This window comes from Salvelinus fontinalis, chromosome 11 (assembly GCF_029448725.1).
Source record: "Salvelinus fontinalis isolate EN_2023a chromosome 11, ASM2944872v1, whole genome shotgun sequence".
NCBI classification, from domain to species: Eukaryota; Metazoa; Chordata; class Actinopteri; order Salmoniformes; family Salmonidae; genus Salvelinus; species Salvelinus fontinalis.
Window position 1 is genome coordinate 6,785,999 of NC_074675.1, and position 23,719 is coordinate 6,809,717.

General features: G+C 48.4%; 1 protein-coding gene across 1 annotated transcript in view; it reads left to right on the forward strand.

Moving 5' to 3' along the window:
- LOC129864935 (lysine-specific demethylase RSBN1L-like) overlaps positions 1-23,719 on the forward strand; it is an 88,608-nt gene that overhangs the window by 21,973 nt on the left and 42,916 nt on the right. The window contains exon 3 of the mRNA XM_055937273.1: positions 7,656-8,416. Within this exon, the coding sequence (XP_055793248.1) occupies positions 7,656-8,416 (761 nt within the window). The remainder of the gene's footprint in view (positions 1-7,655; positions 8,417-23,719) is intronic.

Below are 23,719 nucleotides of genomic sequence, written 5' to 3' on the forward strand. Positions count from 1 at the left end.
AATGTTCCAAACATATTGCTCACAGTGTGTCTGCTGTGGTGAGAAAATGAGTCACCAGTCATGGAAATAACTGCTGAAAACATGTTGACTCACTATTTAAAAAGAGCAAGCTATACGATGAAAAATACCGGTTATTTTTTTACAAATCAATAATTGGAGTCAAAATATCTAGATAATGTCGTCCATATCGCAATATGTAACTATCGATAAAACCTTTATTTTTTTAATAATTTTTAAAATGTGTATATATTTCTTAACATCACACATTCTGGTGTGTGGACTTTCCAAAATGCATCAATACTTCCTTCCTTTTGTGAATGTGTTATGTGTTATTATTAGTTTGATAAATGACAGCCGGTTACATTTTCAGTTTTATTGTGTTCCTTGTTTTTGATCTTTTTCCAGTCACAACTTTGATGTAATTTCTGAAAAGCAGCTACTAATTATTTAAATATAAAATAGTAAGTTATTTTTATATTTTATTTAACTAGGGAAGTCAGTTAAGAACAAATTCTTATTTACAATGAGGCCTACATTGGCCAAACCCGGGACGACGCTGGGCCAACTGTGCGCCGCCCTATGGGACTCCCAATCACGTCAAACCTAAATAAAGAAATAAAAGTAACAAATAATTTAAGAGCAGCAGTACAATAACAGTAGCGAGGCAATATACAGGAGGTACCGGTACAGAGTCAATGTGCGGGGGCACCGGTTAGTCGAGGTAACATATACATGTAGGTAGAGTTATTAAAGTGACTATGCATAGATAATAACAGAGTAGCAGCAGTGTAAGGGAGGGGGGGGGGGTAGGGGGGGGGGGGGCAATGCAATGCAATGCAAATAGTCTGGGGAGCCATTTGATTAGATGTTCAGGAGTCTTCAGGCTTGGGGATAGAACAGATTAGTCTTGTACATAGACTAACGAGAGCAGAGCATGGATATCATGTATCAGGCTGTTCTTTTGGCTGCTCTTAAAGAGCTGCTTCCCACAGGTAGCAGCAGGCAGGTAACACCATGTCATTTGGCAGGTGATCTGAAAATATTAGACAGTTCTCTGGTTCTGATGAGATGTCAAACGGCCCCACCTACAGTGGCTCTGTCTCTGAATGGCATCTGTGTCTCAAATGGCACGATCTGGCCCTATGGGGCCAGGGTCAAAGGTAGTGCACTAAACAGGGATTATGGTCCCATTTTGGATGTATACTGCTACGGCTCCTCCCTGTTCCACCCCCTGGAATGCTACGGCTCCTCCCTGTTCCACCCCCTGGACTGCTACGGCTCCTCCCTGTTCCACCCCCTGGACTGCTACGGCTCCTCCCTGTTCCACCCCCTGGACTGCTACGGCTCCTCCCTGTTCCACCCCCTGGACTGCTACGGCTCCTCCCTGTTCCACCCCCTGGACTGCTACGGCTCCTCCCTGTTCCACCCCCTGGACTGCTACGGCACCTCCCTGTTCCACCCCCTGGATTGCTACGGCTCCTCCCTGTTCCACCCCCTGGACTGCTACGGCTCCTCCCTGTTGAACCCCCTGGACTGCTACGGCTCCTCCCTGTTGAACCCCCTGGACTGCTACGGCCGCTTCCCTGTTCCGCCCCCTGGACTGCTACGGCCGCTTCCCTGTTCCGCCCCCTGGACTGCTACGGCCGCTTCCCTGTTCCGCCCCCTGGACTGCTACGGCCGCTTCCCTGTTCCGCCCCCTGGACTGCTACGGCCGCTTCCCTGTTCCGCCCCCTGGACTGCTACGGCCGCTTCCCTGTTCCGCCCCCTGGACTGCTACGGCCGCTTCCCTGTTCCGCCCCCTGGACTGCTACGGCCGCTTCCCTGTTCCGCCCCCTGGACTGCTACGGCCGCTTCCCTGTTCCGCCCCCTGGACTGCTACGGCCGCTTCCCTGTTCCGCCCCCTGGACTGCTACGGCCGCTTCCCTGTTCCGCCCCCTGGACTGCTACGGCCGCTTCCCTGTTCCGCCCCCTGGACTGCTACGTCCACTTCCCTGGACTGCTACGGCTGCTTCCCTGTTCCGCCCCCTGGACTGCTACGGCCGCTTCCCTGGACTGCTACGTCCACTTCCCTGGACTGCTACGGCTGCTTCCCTGTTCCGCCCCCTGGACTGCTACGGCTGCTTCCCTGTTCCGCTCCCTGGACTGCTACGGCTGCTTCCCTGTTCCGCCCCCTGGACTGCTACGGCTGCTTCCCTGTTCCTCCCCCTGGACTGCTACGGCTGCTTCCCTGTTCCGCCCCCTGGACTGCTACGGCTGCTTCCCTGGACTGCTACGGCTGCTTCCCTGTTCCACCCCCTGGACTGCTACGGCTGCTTCCCTGGACTGCTACGGCTGCTTCCCTGGACTGCTACGGCTGCTTCCCTGGACTGCTACGGCTGCTTCCCTGGACTGCTACGGCTGCTTCCCTGGACTGCTACGGCTGCTTCCCTGGACTGCTACGGCTGCTTCCCTGGACTGCTACGGCTGCTTCCCTGGACTGCTACGGCTGCTTCCCTGGACTGCTACGGCTGCTTCCCTGGACTGCTACGGCTGCTTCCCTGTTCCGCCCCCTGGACTGCTACGGCTGCTTCCCTGTTCCGCCCCCTGGACTGCTACGGCTGCTTCCCTGTTCCGCCCCCTGGACTGCCACGGCTGCTTCCCTGTTCCGCCACGGCTGCTTCCCTGTTCCGCCACGGCTGCTTCCCTGTTCCGCCCCCTGGACTGCTACGGCTGCTTCCCTGTTCCGCCCCCTGGACTGCTACGGCTGCTTCCCTTTTCCGCCCCCTGGACTGCTACGGCTGCTTCCCTTTTCCGCGCCCTGGACTGCTACTTCCCTTTTCCGCCCCCTGGACTGCTAAACAAAAAGAATACACACTGAACTGATCAGTGCACTGAATCCAGTTTTCCAACAGCAGTGTTCAAGCTCTCTGGTTACTGTAATTCAATCGTAATAATTACTCAGTTGTCCTCTGTGTCTAATTGTAAGCCCAATTGTTTTGCTCCTTTTTGAGTGGTAATATAATCATGCCACGTGTCAGTAGTCAGAGGAGTTGTCTGAAGCACGTAGGTCTATAGTTGGGACCATGGTAATAATACAAGGCTAATGAAGGTCTTCATGTATTGATGGCAGTAGTTGTTCCTCTGGGTTTAGGGCTACAGTAACACCTCAACCAGAGCCTCCTCTCTTCCTCCTCTCCTCTGCTCATTGATTCTCTAGATTCCAGACGAGCTCTGGGTAGCAGTGCATCTCTCTAGATTCCAGACGAGCTCTGGGTAGTAGTGCATCTCTCTCTAGATTCCAGACATGCTCTGGGTAGTAGTGCATCTCTCTCTAGATTCCAGACATGCTCTGGGTAGCAGTGCATCTCTCTCTAGATTCCAGACATGCTCTGGGTAGTAGTGAATCTCTCTCTAGATTCCAGACATGCTCTGGGTAGCAGTGCATCTCTCTCTAGATTCCAGACATGCTCTGGGTAGTAGTGAATCTCTCTAGATTCCAGACATGCTCTGGGTAGTAGTGAATCTCTCTAGATTCCAGACATGCTCTGGGTAGTAGTGAATCTCTCTCTAGATTCCAGACATGCTCTGGGTAGCAGTGCATCTCTCTCTAGATTCCAGACATGCTCTGGGTAGCAGTGAATCTCTCTCTAGATTCCAGACATGCTCTGGGTAGTAGTGCATCTCTCTCTAGATTCCAGACATGCTCTGGGTAGTAGTGCATCTCTCTCTAGATTCCAGACATGCTCTGGGTAGTAGTGCATCTCTCTCTAGATTCCAGACATGCTCTGGGTAGTAGTGCATCTCTCTCTAGATTCCAGACATGCTCTGGGTAGTAGTGCATCTCTCTCTAGATTCCAGACATGCTCTGGGTAGTAGTGCATCTCTCTCTAGATTCCAGACATGCTCTGGGTAGCAGTGCATCTCTCTCTAGATTCCAGACATGCTCTGGGTAGTAGTGCATCTCTCTCTAGATTCCAGACATGCTCTGGGTAGTAGTGCATCTCTCTCTAGATTCCAGACATGCTCTGGGTAGTAGTGCATCTCTCTCTAGATTCCAGACATGCTCTGGGTAGTAGTGAATCTCTCTCTAGATTCCAGACATGCTCTGGGTAGTAGTGCATCTCTCTCTAGATTCCAGACATGCTCTGGGTAGTAGTGCATCTCTCTCTAGATTCCAGACATGCTCTGGGTAGTAGTGCATCTCTCTCTAGATTCCAGACATGCTCTGGGTAGTAGTGCATCTCTCTCTAGATTCCAGACATGCTCTGGGTAGTAGTGCATCTCTCTCTAGATTCCAGACATGCTCTGGGTAGTAGTGCATCTCTCTCTAGATTCCAGACATGCTCTGGGTAGCAGTGCATCTCTCTCTAGATTCCAGACATGCTCTGGGTAGTAGTGCATCTCTCTCTAGATTCCAGACATGCTCTGGGTAGTAGTGCATCTCTCTCTAGATTCCAGACATGCTCTGGGTAGCAGTGAATCTCTCTCTAGATTCCAGACATGCTCTGGGTAGCAGTGCATCTCTCTCTCTAGATTCCAGACATGCTCTGGGTAGTAGTGAATCTCTCTCTAGATTCCAGACATGCTCTGGGTAGTAGTGCATCTCTCTCTAGATTCCAGACATGCTCTGGGTAGCAGTGAATCTCTCTCTAGATTCCAGACATGCTCTGGGTAGCAGTGCATCTCTCTCTCTAGATTCCAGACATGCTCTGGGTAGTAGTGAATCTCTCTCTAGATTCCAGACATGCTCTGGGTAGTAGTGCATCTCTCTCTAGATTCCAGACATGCTCTGGGTAGTAGTGCATCTCTCTCTAGATTCCAGACATGCTCTGGGTAGTAGTGAATCTCTCTCTAGATTCCAGACATGCTCTGGGTAGTAGTGCATCTCTCTCTAGATTCCAGACATGCTCTGGGTAGCAGTGCATCTCTCTCTAGATTCCAGACATGCTCTGGCTAGTAGTGCATCTCTCTCTAGATTCCAGACATGCTCTGGCTAGTAGTGCATCTCTCTCTCTAGATTCCAGACATGCTCTGGGTAGTAGTGCATCTCTCTCTAGATTCCAGACATGCTCTGGCTAGTAGTGCATCTCTCTCTAGATTCCAGACATGCTCTGGGTAGCAGTGCATCTCTCTCTAGATTCCAGACATGCTCTGGCTAGTAGTGCATCTCTCTCTAGATTCCAGACATGCTCTGGCTAGTAGTGCATCTCTCTCTCTAGATTCCAGACATGCTCTGGGTAGCAGTGCATCTCTCTCTAGATTCCAGACATGCTCTGGGTAGCAGTGCATCTCTCTCTAGATTCCAGACATGCTCTGGGTAGTAGTGCATCTCTCTCTAGATTCCAGACATGCTCTGGGTAGCAGTGAATCTCTCTCTAGATTCCAGACATGCTCTGGGTAGCAGTGCATCTCTTTCTAGATTCCAGACATGCTCTGGGTAGCAGTGAATCTCTCTCTAGATTCCAGACATGCTCTGGGTAGTAGTGCATCTCTCTAGATTCCAGACATGCTCTGGGTAGCAGTGAATCTCTCTCTAGATTCCAGACATGCTCTGGGTAGTAGTGAATCTCTCTCTAGATTCCAGACATGCTCTGGGTAGTAGTGAATCTCTCTAGATTCCAGACATGCTCTGGGTAGTAGTGAATCTCTCTCTAGATTCCAGACATGCTCTGGGTAGTAGTGCATCTCTCTAGATTCCAGACATGCTCTGGGTAGCAGTGCATCTCTCTCTAGATTCCAGACATGCTCTGGGTAGCAGTGCATCTCTCTCTCTAGATTCCAGACATGCTCTGGGTAGTAGTGCATCTCTCTAGATTCCAGACATGCTCTGGGTAGCAGTGCATCTCTCTCTAGATTCCAGACATGCTCTGGGTAGCAGTGCATCTCTCTCTAGATTCCAGACATGCTCTGGGTAGTAGTGCATCTCTCTCTCTAGATTCCAGACATGCTCTGGGTAGTAGTGCATCTCTCTCTCTAGATTCCAGACATGCTCTGTGTAGTAGTGCATCTCTCTCTAGATTCCAGACATGCTCTGGCTAGTAGTGCATCTCTCTCTCTAGATTCCAGACATGCTCTGGGTAGCAGTGAATCTCTCTCTAGATTCCAGACATGCTCTGGGTAGTAGTGCATCTCTTTCTAGATTCCAGAAATGCTCTGGGTAGCAGTGCATCTCTCTCTAGATTCTAGACATGCTCTGGGTAGCAGTGAATCTCTCTCTAGATTCCAGACATGCTCTGGGTAGTAGTGCATCTCTCTCTAGATTCCAGACATGCTCTGGGTAGTAGTGCATCTCTCTCTCTAGATTCCAGACATGCTCTGGGTAGTAGTGAATCTCTCTCTAGATTCCAGACATGCTCTGGGTAGTAGTGCATCTCTCTCTAGATTCCAGACATGCTCTGGGTAGTAGTGCATCTCTCTCTCTAGATTCCAGACATGCTCTGGGTAGCAGTGAATCTCTCTAGATTCCAGACATGCTCTGGGTAGCAGTGAATCTCTCTAGATTCCAGACATGCTCTGGGTAGCAGTGAATCTCTCTAGATTCCAGACATGCTCTGGGTAGCAGTGAATCTCTCTAGATTCCAGACATGCTCTGGGTAGCAGTGAATCTCTCTAGATTCCAGACATGCTCTGGGTAGCAGTGCATCTCTCTCTAGATTCCAGACATGCTCTGGGTAGCAGTGCATCTCTCTCTAGATTCCAGACATGCTCTGGGTAGCAGTGAATCTCTCTAGATTCCAGACATGCTCTGGGTAGTATTGCATCTCTCTAGATTCCAGACATGCTCTGGGTAGTATTGCATCTCTCTAGATTCCAGACATGCTCTGGGTAGCAATGCATCTCTCTCTAGATTCCAGACATGCTCTGGGTAGCAGTGCATCTCTCTCTAGATTCCAGACATGCTCTGGGTAGCAGTGCATCTCTCTCTAGATTCCAGACATGCTCTGGGTAGTAGTGCATCTCTCTCTAGATTCCAGACATGCTCTGGGTAGTAGTGCATCTCTCTCTCTAGATTCCAGACATGCTCTGGGTAGTAGTGCATCTCTCTCTAGATTCCAGACATGCTCTGGGTAGTAGTGCATCTCTCTCTAGATTCCAGACATGCTCTGGGTAGTAGTGCATCTCTCTCTAGATTCCAGACATGCTCTGGGTAGTAGTGCATCTCTCTCTAGATTCCAGACATGCTCTGGGTAGTAGTGCATCTCTCTCTCTAGATTCCAGACATGCTCTGGGTAGTAGTGCATCTCTCTCTAGATTCCAGACATGCTCTGGCTAGTAGTGCATCTCTCTCTAGATTCCAGACATGCTCTGGCTAGTAGTGCATCTCTCTCTAGATTCCAGACATGCTCTGGCTAGTAGTGCATCTCTCTCTAGATTCCAGACATGCTCTGGGTAGTAGTGAATCTCTCTCTAGATTCCAGATATGCTCTGGGTAGCAGTGCATCTCTCTCTAGATTCCAGACATGCTCTGGGTAGTAGTGCATCTCTCTCTAGATTCCAGACATGCTCTGGGTAGCAGTGAATCTCTCTCTAGATTCCAGACATGCTCTGGGTAGCAGTGAATCTGCATGCAGGTGTTCTTCACAGCTCTGTTATTAACACTATTTTCCCTGTCTCTGCCCCCCCCCCCCCCCCCCCCCCCCCACCACTCTCTCTCTCTCTCCCCTCTCTCTCTCTAGACAAGCAGAAACCCCAAATAAACTCAGAGGAGCTCCAGATTAAGAAGGTGAAGAAGAAAAAGAAGAAGAAACACAAAGAGAGTGAGCGAGAGAAGGAGAAGTGGAAACGGACCAAGATGTACAGCAGGTCCAGCCAGACCGTGTGTGCTGGTCTCCTCTCTGAGCTCCATGCAGGCCTGGCCTCCAAACAACAGCACCACCACCACCACCACGGCCACACAGAGTTCAAACCCCCGCTCCCTGTCCACCACACCTCCACCACCTCATCCATCAAACAGGAGAACTGTTACAGCCCCTCTCCAACTCTGTCCCTCTCCAAGCCCCTATGGAGCAGCAGCAATAGCAGTAACAGTAGCATTAGCAGTTGGGACCCAGCTTCCCCCATGACATCCCCCCTCCAGATGCCCCAGCCACGGTGCCCCCAGCCTGGCTTTGAGAACCTGGAGTTCGCCCGCTTCATCCACGTAGAGGAACAACCCAACGGTGGAGCCCTGGTGGCACACGCCTACTGCAGCGAGCTCTCGGCCCTGTCTCCAGCGGAGATGCAGCTGTTCGCCCAGGAGTTTGTTACCCTGGCCTTCAGTGAGGACGTGTCATCCCAGGCAGCTCATTACGTCATGGGCATCATCCACGGGGCGGCCTCCTACCTGCCAGACTTCCTGGACTACTTCTCCTGGAAGTTCCCCTCGTCGCCGGTCAAGATGGAGATCCTGGGGAAGAAGGATATAGAGACCACCACCATGCTCAACTTCCACAATCAGGTGAGGATGCTGTTTGGTTGGTGTGTTTTAGTGCTGGCTGCTGTATTTGTTACAGTATTTGATGCTAAATGTGTGACTATTGTAATTGAAGCATAGCGCCCTGCATCCCACTGCTGGCTTGCCACTGAAGATGAGCAGGGTCGGTCCTGGTCGGTCTGGATGGGAGACCAGATGCTTGAAGTGGTGTTGGAAGGCCAGTAGGAGGAACTCTTTCCTCTGGTCTAAAAAATAATATCCCAATTCCCCAGGGCAGTGATTGGGGACAATCACAGGGTGCTGTCTTTTGGATGTTAAATGGGTGTCCTGACTCTCTGTGGTCACTAAAGATCCCATGGCACTTATCGTAAGAGTAGGTGTGTTAATCCCGGTGTCCTGGCTAAATTCCCAAGCTGTCCCTCATACCATCACGGTCACCTAATCATCCCCAGTTTCCAATTGGCTCGTTCTTCACCCCTGTAACTATTCCCCAGGTCGTTGCTGTAAATGACAAAATACATCCTGGATGAATGTGTGTTCATCACTAATCACACACTTCTGGGTTGAAGAAAAACAGTACAAGGCTTCTGTTGAATTCTATCTAGAGATACATATAGCTGAATGAATACAAGCAACAATCCTAAGCCGTTGTGTACAATACCAGTCAAAAGTTTAGAACACACCTACTCATTCCAAGGTCTTTATTATATTTTTACTATTTTCTACATTGTAGAATACTAGTGAAGACATCAATACTATGAAATAACACATATGGAATCACGTAGTAACCAAAAAAGTGTTAAACAAATCAAAATATATTTTACATTTGAGATCCTTCAAAGTAGCCAGCCTTTGCCTTGATGACAGCTTTGCACGTTCTTGGCAAGAAAGCCCTTGAATGAGTAGGTGTGTCCAAACGTTTGACAGGTACTGTATATCTGGAGTAGACTGGATCATCATAACACGGCCTTGGTTTTACAGAACTACAGACTAAAGAAATAATAGGGCTCAAATGAAATCCACTTATGAATATATTTAGGGATATCTCTTAATGTTGAGCTCATAAGCTCAAGCCTCTAGTCCTGTTTGAAGGGTTTGTTCTGTTTGATTTGAAGGGCTGTGTGTACCGCAGCCCCTTCCAAAGCCCAGGCTATGCTGCTATCAGGGATATACTCTCCCTGTGCGAGGCTGCCACTGGCAACCATCAGATCATTTTTCACCCTGCTTCTACTAAAATCCAATACGGAGCCCTTGAATAGAGGCTTTCGAGGGCTTTGTCCCAATTGGTACCCTATTCCCTATTTATTGCACTACTTTTGACCAGAGCTCTAATATAGGGAATAGGGTGCCATTTGGGATGCTCAAGGTAAAATGAGTTGTAATCAAATGCTAGTCTTTTCCCAGGCTTCTGTCTCTCGGAATGTTCTTTAACACGGAATAAAGGGCTGATTCTAGAACTTGGAAATATCGCTATGTTCTCTTGACATTTAGAACCCTATGATGTAATACACTAATTGTAATTTAATCTAAAGCTTGGCAGCGGAGGGTGAACACTGAACACTGGGTCTGGTTGTATATTGAGATCATCCATTCAGCTTGGTTCAGGAACAGAGCTTGGCTGGTATTTTGGAAGTTATGACAACCGCCACCCTAGTATCCATGAGTTGGTTAGGACAACCGCCCCCCAGCCACCCTAGTATCCATGAGTTGGTTAGGACAACCGTCCCCCAGCCACCCTAGTATCCATGAGTTGGTTAGGACAACCGCCACCCTAGTATCCATGAGTTGGTTAGGACAACCGCCCCCCAGCCACCCTAGTATCCATGAGTTGGTTAGGACAACCACCACCCTAGTATCCATGAGTTGGTTAGGACAACCACCACCCTAGTATCCATGAGTTGGTTAGGACAACCACCACCCTAGTATCCATGAGTTGGTTAGGACAACCGTCCCCCAGCCACCCTAGTATCCATGAGTTGGTTAGGACAACCGTCCCCCAGCCACCCTAGTATCCATGAGTTGGTTAGGACAACCGTCCCCCAGCCACCTTAGTATCCATGAGTTGGTTAGGACAACCGTCCCCCAGCCACCCTAGTATCCATGAGTTGGTTAGGACAACCGCCCCCCAGCCACCCTAGTATCCATGAGTTGGTTAGGACAACCGCCCCCCAGCCACCCTAGTATCCATGAGTTGGTTAGGACAACCGCCCCCCAGCCACCCTAGTATCCATGAGTTGGTTAGGACAACCGTCCCCCAGCCACCCTAGTATCCATGAGTTGGTTAGGACAACCGTCCCCCAGCCACCCTAGTATCCATGAGTTGGTTAGGACAACCGTCCCCCAGCCACCCTAGTATCCATGAGTTGGTTAGGACAACCGTCCCCCAGCCACCCTAGTATCCATGAGTTGGTTAGGACAACCGTCCCCCAGCCACCCTAGTATCCATGAGTTGGTTAGGACAACCGTCCCCCAGCCACCCTAGTATCCATGAGTTGGTTAGGACAACCGTCCCCCAGCCCCCCTAGTATCCATGAGTTGGTTAGGACAACCGTCCCCCAGCCACCCTAGTATCCATGAGTTGGTTAGGACAACCGTCCCCCAGCCACCCTAGTATCCATGAGTTGGTTAGGACAACCGTCCCCCAGCCACCCTAGTATCCATGAGTTGGTTAGGACAACCGTCCCCCTAGCCACCCTAGTATCCATGAGTTGGTTAGGACAACCGTCCCCCAGCCACCCTAGTATCCATGAGTTGGTTAGGACAACCGTCCCCCAGCCCCCCTAGTATCCATGAGTTGGTTAGGACAACCGTCCCCCAGCCACCCTAGTATCCATGAGTTGGTTAGGACAACCGTCCCCTAGCCACCCTAGTATCCATGAGTTGGTTAGGACAACCGTCCCGACGGCCACCCTAGTATCCATGAGTTGGTTAGGACAACCGCCCCCCAGCCACCCTAGTATCCATGAGTTGTTTAGGACAACCGTCCCCCAGCCCCCCTAGTATCCATGAGTTGGTTAGGACAACCGTCCCCCAGCCACCCTAGTATCCATGAGTTGGTTAGGACAACCATCACCCTAGTATCCATGAGTTGGTTAGGACAACCGCCCCCCAGCCCCCCTAGTATCCATGAGTTGGTTAGGACAACCCCCCCCAGCCCCCCTAGTATCCATGAGTTGGTTAGGACAACCGCCCCCCAGCCACCCTAGTATCCATGAGTTGGTTAGGACAACCGTCCCTCTAGCCACCCTAGTATCCATGAGTTGGTTAGGACAACCACCACCCTAGTATCCATGAGTTGGTTAGGACAACCGTCCCCCAGCCACCCTAGTATCCATGAGTTGGTTAGGACAACCACCACCCTAGTATCCATGAGTTGGTTAGGACAACCGCCCCCCAGCCCCCCTAGTATCCATGAGTTGGTTAGGACAACCGTCCCCCAGCCACCCTAGTATCCATGAGTTGTTTAGGACAACCGCCCCCCAGCCCCCCTAGTATCCATGAGTTGGTTAGGACAACCGCCCCCCAGCCCCCCTAGTATCCATGAGTTGGTTAGGACAACCGCCCCCCATCCCCCCTAGTATCCAAGAGTTGGTTAGGACAACCGTCCCCCAGCCACCCTAGTGTCCATGAGTTGGTTAGGACAACCGTCCCCCAGCCCCCCTAGTATCCATGAGTTGGTTAGGACAACCGTCCCCCAGCCCCCCTAGTATCCATGAGTTGGTTAGGACAACCGTCCCCCAGCCCCCCTAGTATCCATGAGTTGGTTAGGACAACCGTCCCCCAGCCACCCTAGTATCCATGAGTTGTTTAGGACAACCGTCCCCCAGCCACCCTAGTATCCATGAGTTGGTTAGGACAACCGTCCCCCAGCCACCCTAGTATCCATGAGTTGGTTAGGACAACCGTCCCCCAGCCACCCTAGTATCCATGAGTTGGTTAGGACAACCGTCCCCCAGCCACCCTAGTATCCATGAGTTGGTTAGGACAACTGTCCCCCAGCCACCCTAGTATCCATGAGTTGGTTAGGACAACCGTCCCGACGGCCACCCTAGTATCCATGAGTTGGTTAGGACAACCGTCCCCCAGCCACCCTAGTATCCATGAGTTGGTTAGGACAACCGTCCCCCAGCCACCCTAGTATCCATGAGTTGGTTAGGACAACCGTCCCCCAGCCACCCTAGTATCCATGAGTTGGTTAGGACAACCGTCCCCCAGCCACCCTAGTATCCATGAGTTGGTTAGGACAACCGTCCCCCAGCCACCCTAGTATCCATGAGTTGGTTAGGACAACCGTCCCCCAGCCACCCTAGTATCCATGAGTTGGTTAGGACAACCGTCCCCCAGCCACCCTAGTATCCATGAGTTGGTTAGGACAACCGTCCCCCAGCCACCCTAGTGTCCATGAGTTGGTTAGGACAACCGTCCCCCAGCCACCCTAGTATCCATGAGTTGGTTAGGACAACCGTCCCCCAGCCACCCTAGTATCCATGAGTTGGTTAGGACAACCGTCCCCCAGCCACCCTAGTATCCATGAGTTGGTTAGGACAACCGTCCCCCAGCCACCCTAGTATCCATGAGTTGGTTAGGACAACCGTCCCCCAGCCCCCCTAGTATCCATGAGTTGGTTAGGACAACCGTCCCCCAGCCCCCCTAGTATCCATGAGTTGGTTAGGACAACCGTCCCCCAGCCCCCCTAGTATCCATGAGTTGGTTAGGACAACCGTCCCCCAGCCCCCCTAGTATCCATGAGTTGGTTAGGACAACCGTCCCCCAGCCCCCCTAGTATCCATGAGTTGGTTAAGACAACCGTCCCGACGGCCACCCTAGTATCCATGAGTTGGTTAGGACAACCGTCCCCCAGCCACCCTAGTATCCATGAGTTGGTTAGGACAACCGTCCCCCAGCCACCCTAGTATCCATGAGTTGGTTAGGACAACCGTCCCCCAGCCACCCTAGTATCCATGAGTTGGTTAGGACAACCGTCCCCCAGCCACCCTAGTATCCATGAGTTGGTTAGGACAACCGTCCCGACGGCCACCCTAGTATCCATGAGTTGGTTAGGACAACCGTCCCGACGGCCACCCTAGTATCCATGAGTTGGTTAGGACAACCGTCCCCCAGCCACCCTAGTATCCATGAGTTGGTTAGGACAACCGTCCCCCAGCCACCCTAGTATCCATGAGTTGGTTATGACAACCGTCCCCCAGCCACCCTAGTATCCATGAGTTGGTTAGGACAACCGTTCACAAATCCAAACTCAGGAGGCGCGGGCAGGTCCAGGCGAAAGTTCAGACGAAAAGTCAAATTACAGTTTGGAGAAACATGTCAAACGATGTATAGAATCAATCTTTAGGATGTTTTTATCATAAATCTTCAATAATGTTTCAACAGGAGAATTGCTTTGTCTTTAGAAATGCAATGGAACGCAGCTAACTCTCACGAGTGCGCGCCATATGAGTTCTGTTATACTCACAGACATTATTCAAACAGTTTTAGAAACTTGAGAATCCAAATCTACTAATAATATGCATTTCTTAGCTTCCTGAGTAGCAGGCAGTTTACTCTGGGCACCTTATTCATCCAAGCTACTCAATACTGCCCCCCAGCCATAAGAAGTTAAGAACAAGTTCTTATTTTCAATGACGGTCTAGGAACAGTGGGTTAACTGCCTTGTTCAGGGGCAGAACGACAGATTATTACCTTGTCAGCTCGGGGATTCGATCTTGCAACCTTTCGGTTACTAGTCTAACGCTCTAACCACTAGGCTACCTGCCGCGTTTGCATAAAACATCTTGAAGTTATTTTCCCCCTTAAGTTTCCTTAACTTTAAGTCAGTTGCACAAAACATTTTAAAGGGATATTCCCCCTTAAATTAAGTGTAAAATGTAAGGGTGCCCTTGAGGTCCCTGAAGTGCTTCGTTCAGTATAGATATTAACATATGTGGAGGTGAATGCTGCTTTGCCCTGGTTTCAGAAGGAAAATATCCACCAGCTAGCCAGCTACTTAGCTAAACAATGGAGGATGCACAATCCGTGGCTACAAAGCCTCCTGGTTAGCTAACTAGCTACTCTGCAAGTTAGCTTGACATGTTAGAAAGTAATTGAAACAAGTTGAGAGAAAAGTAACTAAAGGAAAGTGTTGTCTTCAGAATAAAATGTTTTCTCCTGTCTTGGATGTAGAAGTTCTATTTTGCGATCTTCCAAAATCAATGTGATCTCTTTGAGACTTTCAGTCAGTGTATCGGGTCATCTCCATGGTAACCAAGACTCTTTCTGCCATACATGCCTTCAAACTGCCATAAAACCCTTAAATGATGCCCTTAACTAATGAAATGTTTGAGGGGCTATATGCAACACCCTTAAATCCTGTAGGTAAGGGGAAGTTATTCCTTAAGCTAAACCCTAAGGGGAACATGTAAAATGTTTTATGCAACCGGGCCCTGTCAAATTTAACCCCGCAGTCAAGATTAATCACAGACGTGCTATGCTAACTAACTACCTGCCTGCTGTCTCACACTCTCGATTCTCCAGCATTCAGTCAGTCAGTCTCTCACTCAGACAGTCACTCTCTCTCAGACAGTCAGTCTCTCACTCAGTCAGTCACACAGGCATCGTCATCAATAGAAACATGACCTCAGTAAAACAGCCTCGCCAGCAATATTCCTCTCGTCCTTCAAACAGATGCCGTGCGCTGGATTAGTCATTGTGTGTGGTGTGTGTGTCGGGCCATGTAATTGTCCCTGCCTTACACACACTAATGATGTGAACCATCTCAGAGAAGGAAGAGACGTGATGAAGGCATTAGTAACCCACGCATGGCCCCGTCGGAGCGTGTATGTGTATTTACGTGCGAGTGTGTTGGTCTGTAAGCGTGTGTGTGTGTGTGTGCACGCCTGTCTCCACAGGGAACTGCGTGTCTGAAGTGCAGGGCTGCAGGCAGGCCACCTGAATCATTATCTATACACCATTATCCTCTACCAAGCACCTACCCCGGGTCCGGGATCACCCCCCACCCCCCCCACACTGATTAGCATCGCTAGCATAGCGTCACAATTAAATAGTAGCATCTAAATATCATTAAATCACAAGTCCAAGACACCTAATGAAAGATACAGATCCTGTGAATAAAGCCACCATTTCAGATTTTTTAAATGTTTTACAGGGAAGACACAATATGTAAATCTATTAGCTAAACACGTTAGCAAAAATCACCATTTTTCTTGTCCACCATTTTCTCTCAACACCAGTAGCTATCACCAATTCGGCTAAACTAAGATATTGATAGCCACTAACCAAGAAAAAACCTCCTCAGATGACAGTCTGATAACATATGGTATCAAACATTTCGTAAAAATACACAGCATACACTAATCGAAAGACACAGATCCTGTGAATACAGACAATATTTCAGATTTTCTAAGTGTCTTACAGCGAAAACACAATAAATCGTTATATTAGCATACCACATATGCAAACGTTACCAGAGCATTGATTCTAGCCAAAGAGAGCGATAACGTAAACATCGCCAGAATATATAAATTTTTTCACTAACCTTCTGAGAATTCTTCAGATGACACTCCTGTAACATCACATTACAACATACATATACAGTTTGATCGAAAATGTGCATATTTAGCGGCACAAATCGTGCTTACACAATGGAAATACTGTCCAACTACTCAAGCAATCTGCCCGGCAGCATCATGATAATACAACTATTTTTATCGAAAACTATTCATAAACTTGACAAAAAAAATACAGGTTGGCCATGAAATGAAAGATGCATTAGTTATTAATGCAACCGCTATGTTAGATTTTTAAAATTAACGTTACTAGACATACAGTGTGCGTTACAGACAGACTAGTGCCGCAATAACGGCGTCACTATTTACCGTTATTGAGTTTACATTTTTCCACATAAAAATGGAATAACATCATAAATAGCTCTTACTTTTCGACGAGCTTCCAACGGAATCTTGGCCAAGTGGTACTTTTGTCCAAAAGAATCGTTGCTTGGTTGTAAAACATTGCATTCAACTTCAGATATAGCAGCTAACTATAGCTAACAATTGCTAACATTAGCTAACGTGTCCAAATCCTCATTACGCAATACTGAGGAAATTCCGAAAAATAGCAATATACTCGCATAATCTGATATAACTCGGTTTCAAATAGCTTCGTTATGATGTTTCTAACACCTATATCAAATTAAATTACAGACTGATATATCTAAAGTTCATTAAGTGTTCGAAAATGGCATCCCGGGGTCTCTCTCTGCGTAAAGTTCAACGTCGAAAAGAAGGCGTACCTCACTCCTTGGTCTTTTATAACCTCTGAGAGTTACGTAGGAGGCCCATTCCACTTCTCATTGGTTACTGACATCCAGGGGAAGGCGGGTGCAGTTCGTGTCGTTCCATAGAATATACACACCCCTTTAAACTGAACTGAGATCAGAGCTTTGCTCTCAGACCTTCGCAAAACCTGTCATGGATTTCGCTGTAGAAAGAGTTCTGTTCCACTCAGAGACCTAATTCAAACGGCTATAGAAACTAGATAGTGTTTTCTATCCAATAATAACAATAATATGCATATTGTACGATCAAGAATTGAGTAGGAAGCCGTTTCATCTGTAGAGACAATTATGCTAATTTGAAACAGCACCCCCTATAGTCGCAAGAAGTTATACACTGGGTGGTTCGAGCCCTGAAAGCCGATTGGCTGAAAGCCATAGTATATCAGACAGTATACCACAGGTACAACAAAACAGAACGGAGGAGGGGGAGCAGGAGGAAGGGTGGAGGATGTCTTCTCTGCGAGGAACAGCTGTTTGCTTCCATTTCCACACGCAGGAGTGCACTAAAGTGTCTCCACAAAGAGATTATCTCCTAGCTAGGGCTGCCACACACACACACACACACACACACACACACACACACACACACACACACACACACACACACACACACACACACACACACACACACAGCCCTGATAACGGAGGGAACGAGGGAGGAGGTCAAATAAAGCGAGGGAGGGAACTAAACGAGAGGCCAATGGTAGCATCACTCTTAAAGTAAAATCAAAGAAAAGGGACCAATGAAGACCCTACATTTCTGGTGTATGATATTTCACACTGTCTGCTGTAGCAGGTATACTATGCATACATTTGCAGGATAGTGTATGTACTGTGTGGTACTGGTAGCTCCCCACCCACTCCAGAAACCTCCGGTGGGTACAGGTTCTGTCAGATCATCCCTGAAGGAAGGAAAGGAGACGAGGAGAGGAGGCCACTCTAGAATACCAATGAAGACCCTACATTTCTGGTGTATACTGTTTGACACATTGGTAGGCCCACAGTGTACATGTCAATGTTAGCAGTGTACTATACGATACTGTGTGTGGTGGCTACCCAGGAGACAACCTGGGTAATGACTATAGGAACAGAAGGAAAAACTGTTTGTTATTCCCGTCGTCTTGCTGAAGTGCAGCTGGATGAGAAGACGGAGAGGAAGACCGTTTAGTCTCTTGAGAATATACACCCTTAGGTCATGAGGTAGAGCCTGACCAATCACAGTGATTTGTTTTTGTGTTGTTATTTAACCCTTGTTTTACCAGGTAAGTTGAGAACACATTGTAATTTACAGCAAAGACCTGGGGAGAAGTTACAGGGGAGAGGAGGGGGCATGAATGAGCCAATTGTAAGCTGGTGATGATTAGGTGGTCATGATGGTATGAGGGCCAGATTGGGAATGTAGCCAGGACACCGGGGTTAACACACCTACTCTTACGATAAGTGCCATGGGATCTTTAGTGACCACAGAGAGTCAGGACACCCATTTAACATCCAAAAGACAGCACCCTGTGATTGTCCCCAATGTTTAACGTCCCATCTGAAAGACGGCACCCTACACAAGGCAATGTCCTCAATCACTGCCCTGGAGCATTGAAATATTTGTTTTATACCAGAGGAAAGGGTGCCTCCTACTGGCCCTCCAACACCACTTCCAGCAGCATCTGGTCTCCATCTGGTTGAGTGATCCATCCAGAGTCTGACCAGGATCCTTAGTAAACTTCTGGATTTTTTTTGTTGACCAGATACAATGTGATTTCACAGTAAACAAATTGACAACAGACTTTCAGCATGCTTATAAGGAAGGACACTCAACAAGCACAGCACTTACACAAACGACTGATGATTAGCTGAGAGAAATTGATGATAAAATAATTGTGGGGGCTGTCTTGTTAGATTTCAGTGCAGCTTTTGACATTATCGATCATAGTCTGCTACTGGGAAAATGTGTGTGTTATGGCTTTACACCCCCTGCTATAATGTGGATAAAGAGTTACCTGTCTAACAGAACACAGAGGGGGTTCTTTAATATAATCCAGTTAGAATCAGGAATTCCCCAGGGTCGCTGTTTAGGCCCCTTGCTTTTTTCCAGTTTTTACTACTACTAGTTTCTATGTATGCGGATGACTCAACACTTTACACGCCAGCTACTACAGCGACTGAAATGACTGACTCAACAAAGAGCTGCAGTTAGTTTCAGAGTGGGTGGAAAGGAATAAGTTAGCCCTAAATATTTCTAAAACTAAAAGCATTATATTTGGAACAAAACACTCACTAAACCCTAAACCTCAACTAAATCTTGTAATAAATAATGTGGAAATTGAGCAAGTTGAGATGACTAAACTGCTTGGAGTAACACTAGATTGTAAACTGTCATGGTCAAGACATATTGATGCAGTAGTAGCTAAGATGGGGAGAAGTCTGTCTGTAATAAAGCGATGCTCTGCCTTAACAACACTATCAACAAGGCAGGTACTACAGGCCCTAGTTTTGTCACACCTGGACTACTGTTCAGTCAGGTGCCACAAAAATGGACTTAGGAAAATTGCAATTGGCTCAGAACAGGGCAGCACGGCTGGCCCTTGGATGTACACAGAGAGCTAATATGAATAATATGCATGTCAATCTCTCCTGGCTGAAAGTGGAGGAAAGATTGACATCATCACTACTTGTATTTATGAGAGGTATTGACATGTTGAATGCACTGAGCTGTCTGTCTAAACTACTAGCACACAGCTCAGACACCCATTCATACCCCACAAGACATGCCACCAGAGGTCTCTTCACAGTCCCCAGGTCCAGAACAGACTCTGGGAGGGGCACAATACTACATAGAGCCATGACTACATGGAACTCTATTCCACATCAGGTAACTGACGCAAGCAGTAAAATTAGATTTAAAAAACAGATATAAAACACCTTGTGGAACAGCGGGTACTGTGAAGTAACACAAACATTGGCACAGACACACACACAGACACACACACAGACACACACACAGACACACACACAGACACACACACAGACACACACACAGACACACACACAGACACACACACAGACACACACACAGACACACACACAGACACACACACAGACACACACACAGACACACACACAGACACACACACACACACAGACACACACACAGACACAGACACACACACACACACACACAGACACACACAGACACAGACACACACAGACACAGACACACACACACACAGACACAGACACAGACACACACACACACACACACACACGATAACATACACACTATACATACACATGGATTTAGTACTGTAGATATGTGGTGGAGTAGGGGCCTGAGGGCACACAGTGTGGTGAGTGTATTGTAATGTTTTAAAAATTGTATAAACTGCCTTAATTTTGCTGGACCAGGAAGAGTAGCTGCTGCTTTGGCAGCAGCTAATGGGGATCCATAGTAAATGTAAACCCTGCTTAGCTTCAGAAGCAAGCCAGCAGTGGGATGCAGGGTGGTATGCTGCTGGATTGAACCCATGTTTATATAATAATCAATCAATTACACAGAGTACCTTAGTTTAGCCTTTTTAATAGACCATTGTCCCATATTCATATTTATAACACATCTCAGAGTAGGTGCTGTTCTAGGATCAGGTTTGTCCATGACCATAACCTCTTATTCATTATGATTTAAAGGGGAGAACTGATCCTAGATCAGCACTCCTACTCTGAGACACTAGTTTTCCATATTACATAATAGATCATCATGAATAAGATTGTATGGACCGGGGGGGGGGGGTTGATCCCAGGTCAGCGATCATGAGACGCTTTGTGAATGAGTACAGGCCCAGATGCTGAGAGGTAGCCTACTCCACTCATCAGGGTATAAGTGGTCTCTCTCTCGCTCTCTCGTGTGTCATTGTCAGCAGGGTTCAGATGAGGGTATATCTGTAGCTATGTCTCTCTCTCGTGTGTCATTGTCAGCAGGGTTCAGATGAGGGTATATCTGTAGCTATGTCTCTCTCTCGTGTGTCATTGTCAGCAGGGTTCAGGTGAGGGTATATCTGTAGCTATGTCTCTCTCTCTCGTGTGTCATTGTCAGCAGGGTTCAGGTGAGGGTATATCTGTAGCTATGGCTCTCTATCATCAGCCGTTGAGTAGTGTGTGTCTGTGTGGTGCAAGTGTGTTTAAATGTACATGAAGTACATGACAGTTAGCACATGAGTTTACATGTGTGTGTCTCTGTGCATGTAGCCGTGCACGTGTGTGTCTGTTCCCCTCAGCTAGAAGCTTCTACAGGTCAATGTCCCGTCAGTTCTCTGCTGCTCAGCCAGCTGCCCCTACACACCCTGCCTGCTGGCACACTACATGTACTACACACTACACATATTACACACACACACACACACACACACACACACACACACACACACACACACACACACACACCTCTTTACCATGGGGACGAGAGTTTTCTGGCAGGAAAACACTGACAGCTCTGACCGGAGACTTTAGAAGTGATTCCTGACTTCTTTCAAGTTCTCAATCAATAAAATGCATTCATTTGTATTATTGATTCATTGTAGTAATAGGCCTAACTGATCTGACACAATACATTTCATTTAGCACACACTCTTAGCCAGAGTGGTTTTTCAGTTACTGTATTCATCTTAAGATATCTAGGCTAGGTGAGGGGGGGTTTCAGATGGTTTAGGAACATGTGCAGGGACTCTGTTGTCCTAGCTTCAGGGAGAAGCTGGTTCCACCATTGGCGTGCCAGGACAGAGAAGAGCTTGGACTGGGCTGAGCGAGAGCTGAGGGTGGGAGAGCCAAGAGACCAGAGGTGGTTGAATGGTGGGTTGGAGTGTAGGGTTTGAGCCTGAAGGTAGGGAGGGACAGTTCCTCTTGCTGTTTCCGTAGGTAAGTACCAGGGTTTTGTAGTGGATGTAAGCTTCGACTGGAAGCCAGTGGAGTGTGTGGAGGAACGGGGTGACATGAGAGAATTTGTGAAGGTTGAAAACCAGGAGGGCTGCAGCGTTCTGGATCATTTGTAGGGGTGTGATGACACAAGCAGGAAGCCCAGCCAACAGAGAGTTGCATTAGTCCAGACGGGAGATGACAAGTGCCTGGATTAGGACCTGCGCCACTTCCTGTGTGAGTTAGGGTCGTACTCTACGGAGGTTGTAGAGAATGAACCTGCAGGAGCGAGTCACTGCTTTGACGTTTGGAGAGAACAAGGTGTTGGCCAGGGTCACACCAAGGTCCTTTGCACTCTGGGAAGGAGACACTGGCGTTGGCAATCATGATGGAGAGGTCATTTAGCGGGCAGGCCTCCTTCGGGAGGAAGAGCAGCTCTGTCTTATCGAGCTTGAGGTGGTGGACCCACATCCAAGTTGAGATATCTGCCAGTCACACAGAAATGTCAGAAATGTAGTTGTGTCATCCGCATAGCAATGAGAGGAGAGACCATGTGAGGATATGACAGAGCAGAGTGACTTGGTGTATAGAGAGAAGAGGAGAGACCATGTGAGGATATGACAGAGCAGAGTGACTTGGTGTATAGAGAGAAGAGGGCCCAGAGCTGAGCCCTGGGGGACACCAGTAGTGAGAGTACATGGAGCAGACACAGATCCTCTGCATGTCACCTGGTAGGAGCAGCCTGCCAGGTAGGATGCAATCCGAGAGTGTGCAGAGCCTGAGACGCCCTGAGAGGAGGATGGTTCACGGTCTCAATGGCAGTGGATCGATCTAGGAGCATGAGAACAGAAGAGTGTCAGCTTTTGCAGCGAGGACAGCCTCCGTGGCACAGAGAAGAGCAGTCTCGGTTGAGTGACCCGTCTTGAAGCCTGACTGGTTCGGGTCCAGAAGATTGTTCTGAGAGAGATGACAAAGTTGAGCAGAGACAGAACGCGCAAGTGTTTTGGTGAGAAAAGAAGGGATGCAGGTGTATAGTTTGTAACGTCAATGAGTCTAGTGTTGATATCTTGAGGAGGGGAGACACTTGAATGCTGATTGGCTGAAAGCCATGGTATATCAGACCGTATACCACAGGTATGACAATTGTTACTGCTCTAATTACGTTGGTAACCAGTTTATAATAGCAATAAGGCACCCCAGAGGTTTGTGGTATATGGCCAATATACCACCAGGCACTCCTCGTTGCGTCGTGGGTACGAATAGCCCTTAGCCATGTTATATTGGCCATATACCAGACCACCTCTGGCCTTATTGCTTTACTATACACTACTACATTGTTGTCGATGGTAGTCCAGTCGTGTTAGATCAGAGATGAGGTTACTTCAAGGGAGAGAGGAAGGATATGTTTACATAAAGAACATACTGTCATTACATCGGCTTACATTACATTAATACTCAGGTCGACTGTCAGTGTTTGAAGACTGTTCCGTAGCTTAACTGTTCTGTGGCTGGGTACAGTGTAGTGGGTCTGCAGCTTAACTGTTCTGTGGCTGGGTACAGTGTAGTGGGTCTGTGGCTGGGTACAGTGTAGTGGGTCTGTGGCTGGGTACAGTGTAGTGGGTCTGTGGCTGGGTACAGTGTAGTGGGTCTGCAGCTTAACTGTTCTGTGGCTGGGTACAGTGTAGTGGGTCTGTGGCTGGGTACAGTGTAGTGGGTCTGTGGCTGGGTACAGTGTAGTGGGTCTGTGGCTGGGTACAGTGTAGTGGGTCTGCAGCTTAACTGTTCTGTGGCTGGGTACAGTGTAGTGGGTCTGCAGCTTAACTGTTCTGTGGCTGGGTACAGTGTAGTGGGTCTGTGGCTGGGTACAGTGTAGTGGGTCGACAGCTTAACTGTTCTGTGGCTGGGTACAGTGTAGTGGGTCGACAGCTTAACTGTTCTGTGGCTGGGTACAGTGTAGTGGGTCGACAGCTTAACTGTTCTGTGGCTGGGTACAGTGTAAACTGTTCTGTGGCTGGGTACAGTGTAGTGGGTCTGCAGCTTAACTGTTCTGTGGCTGGGTACAGTGTAGTGGGTCG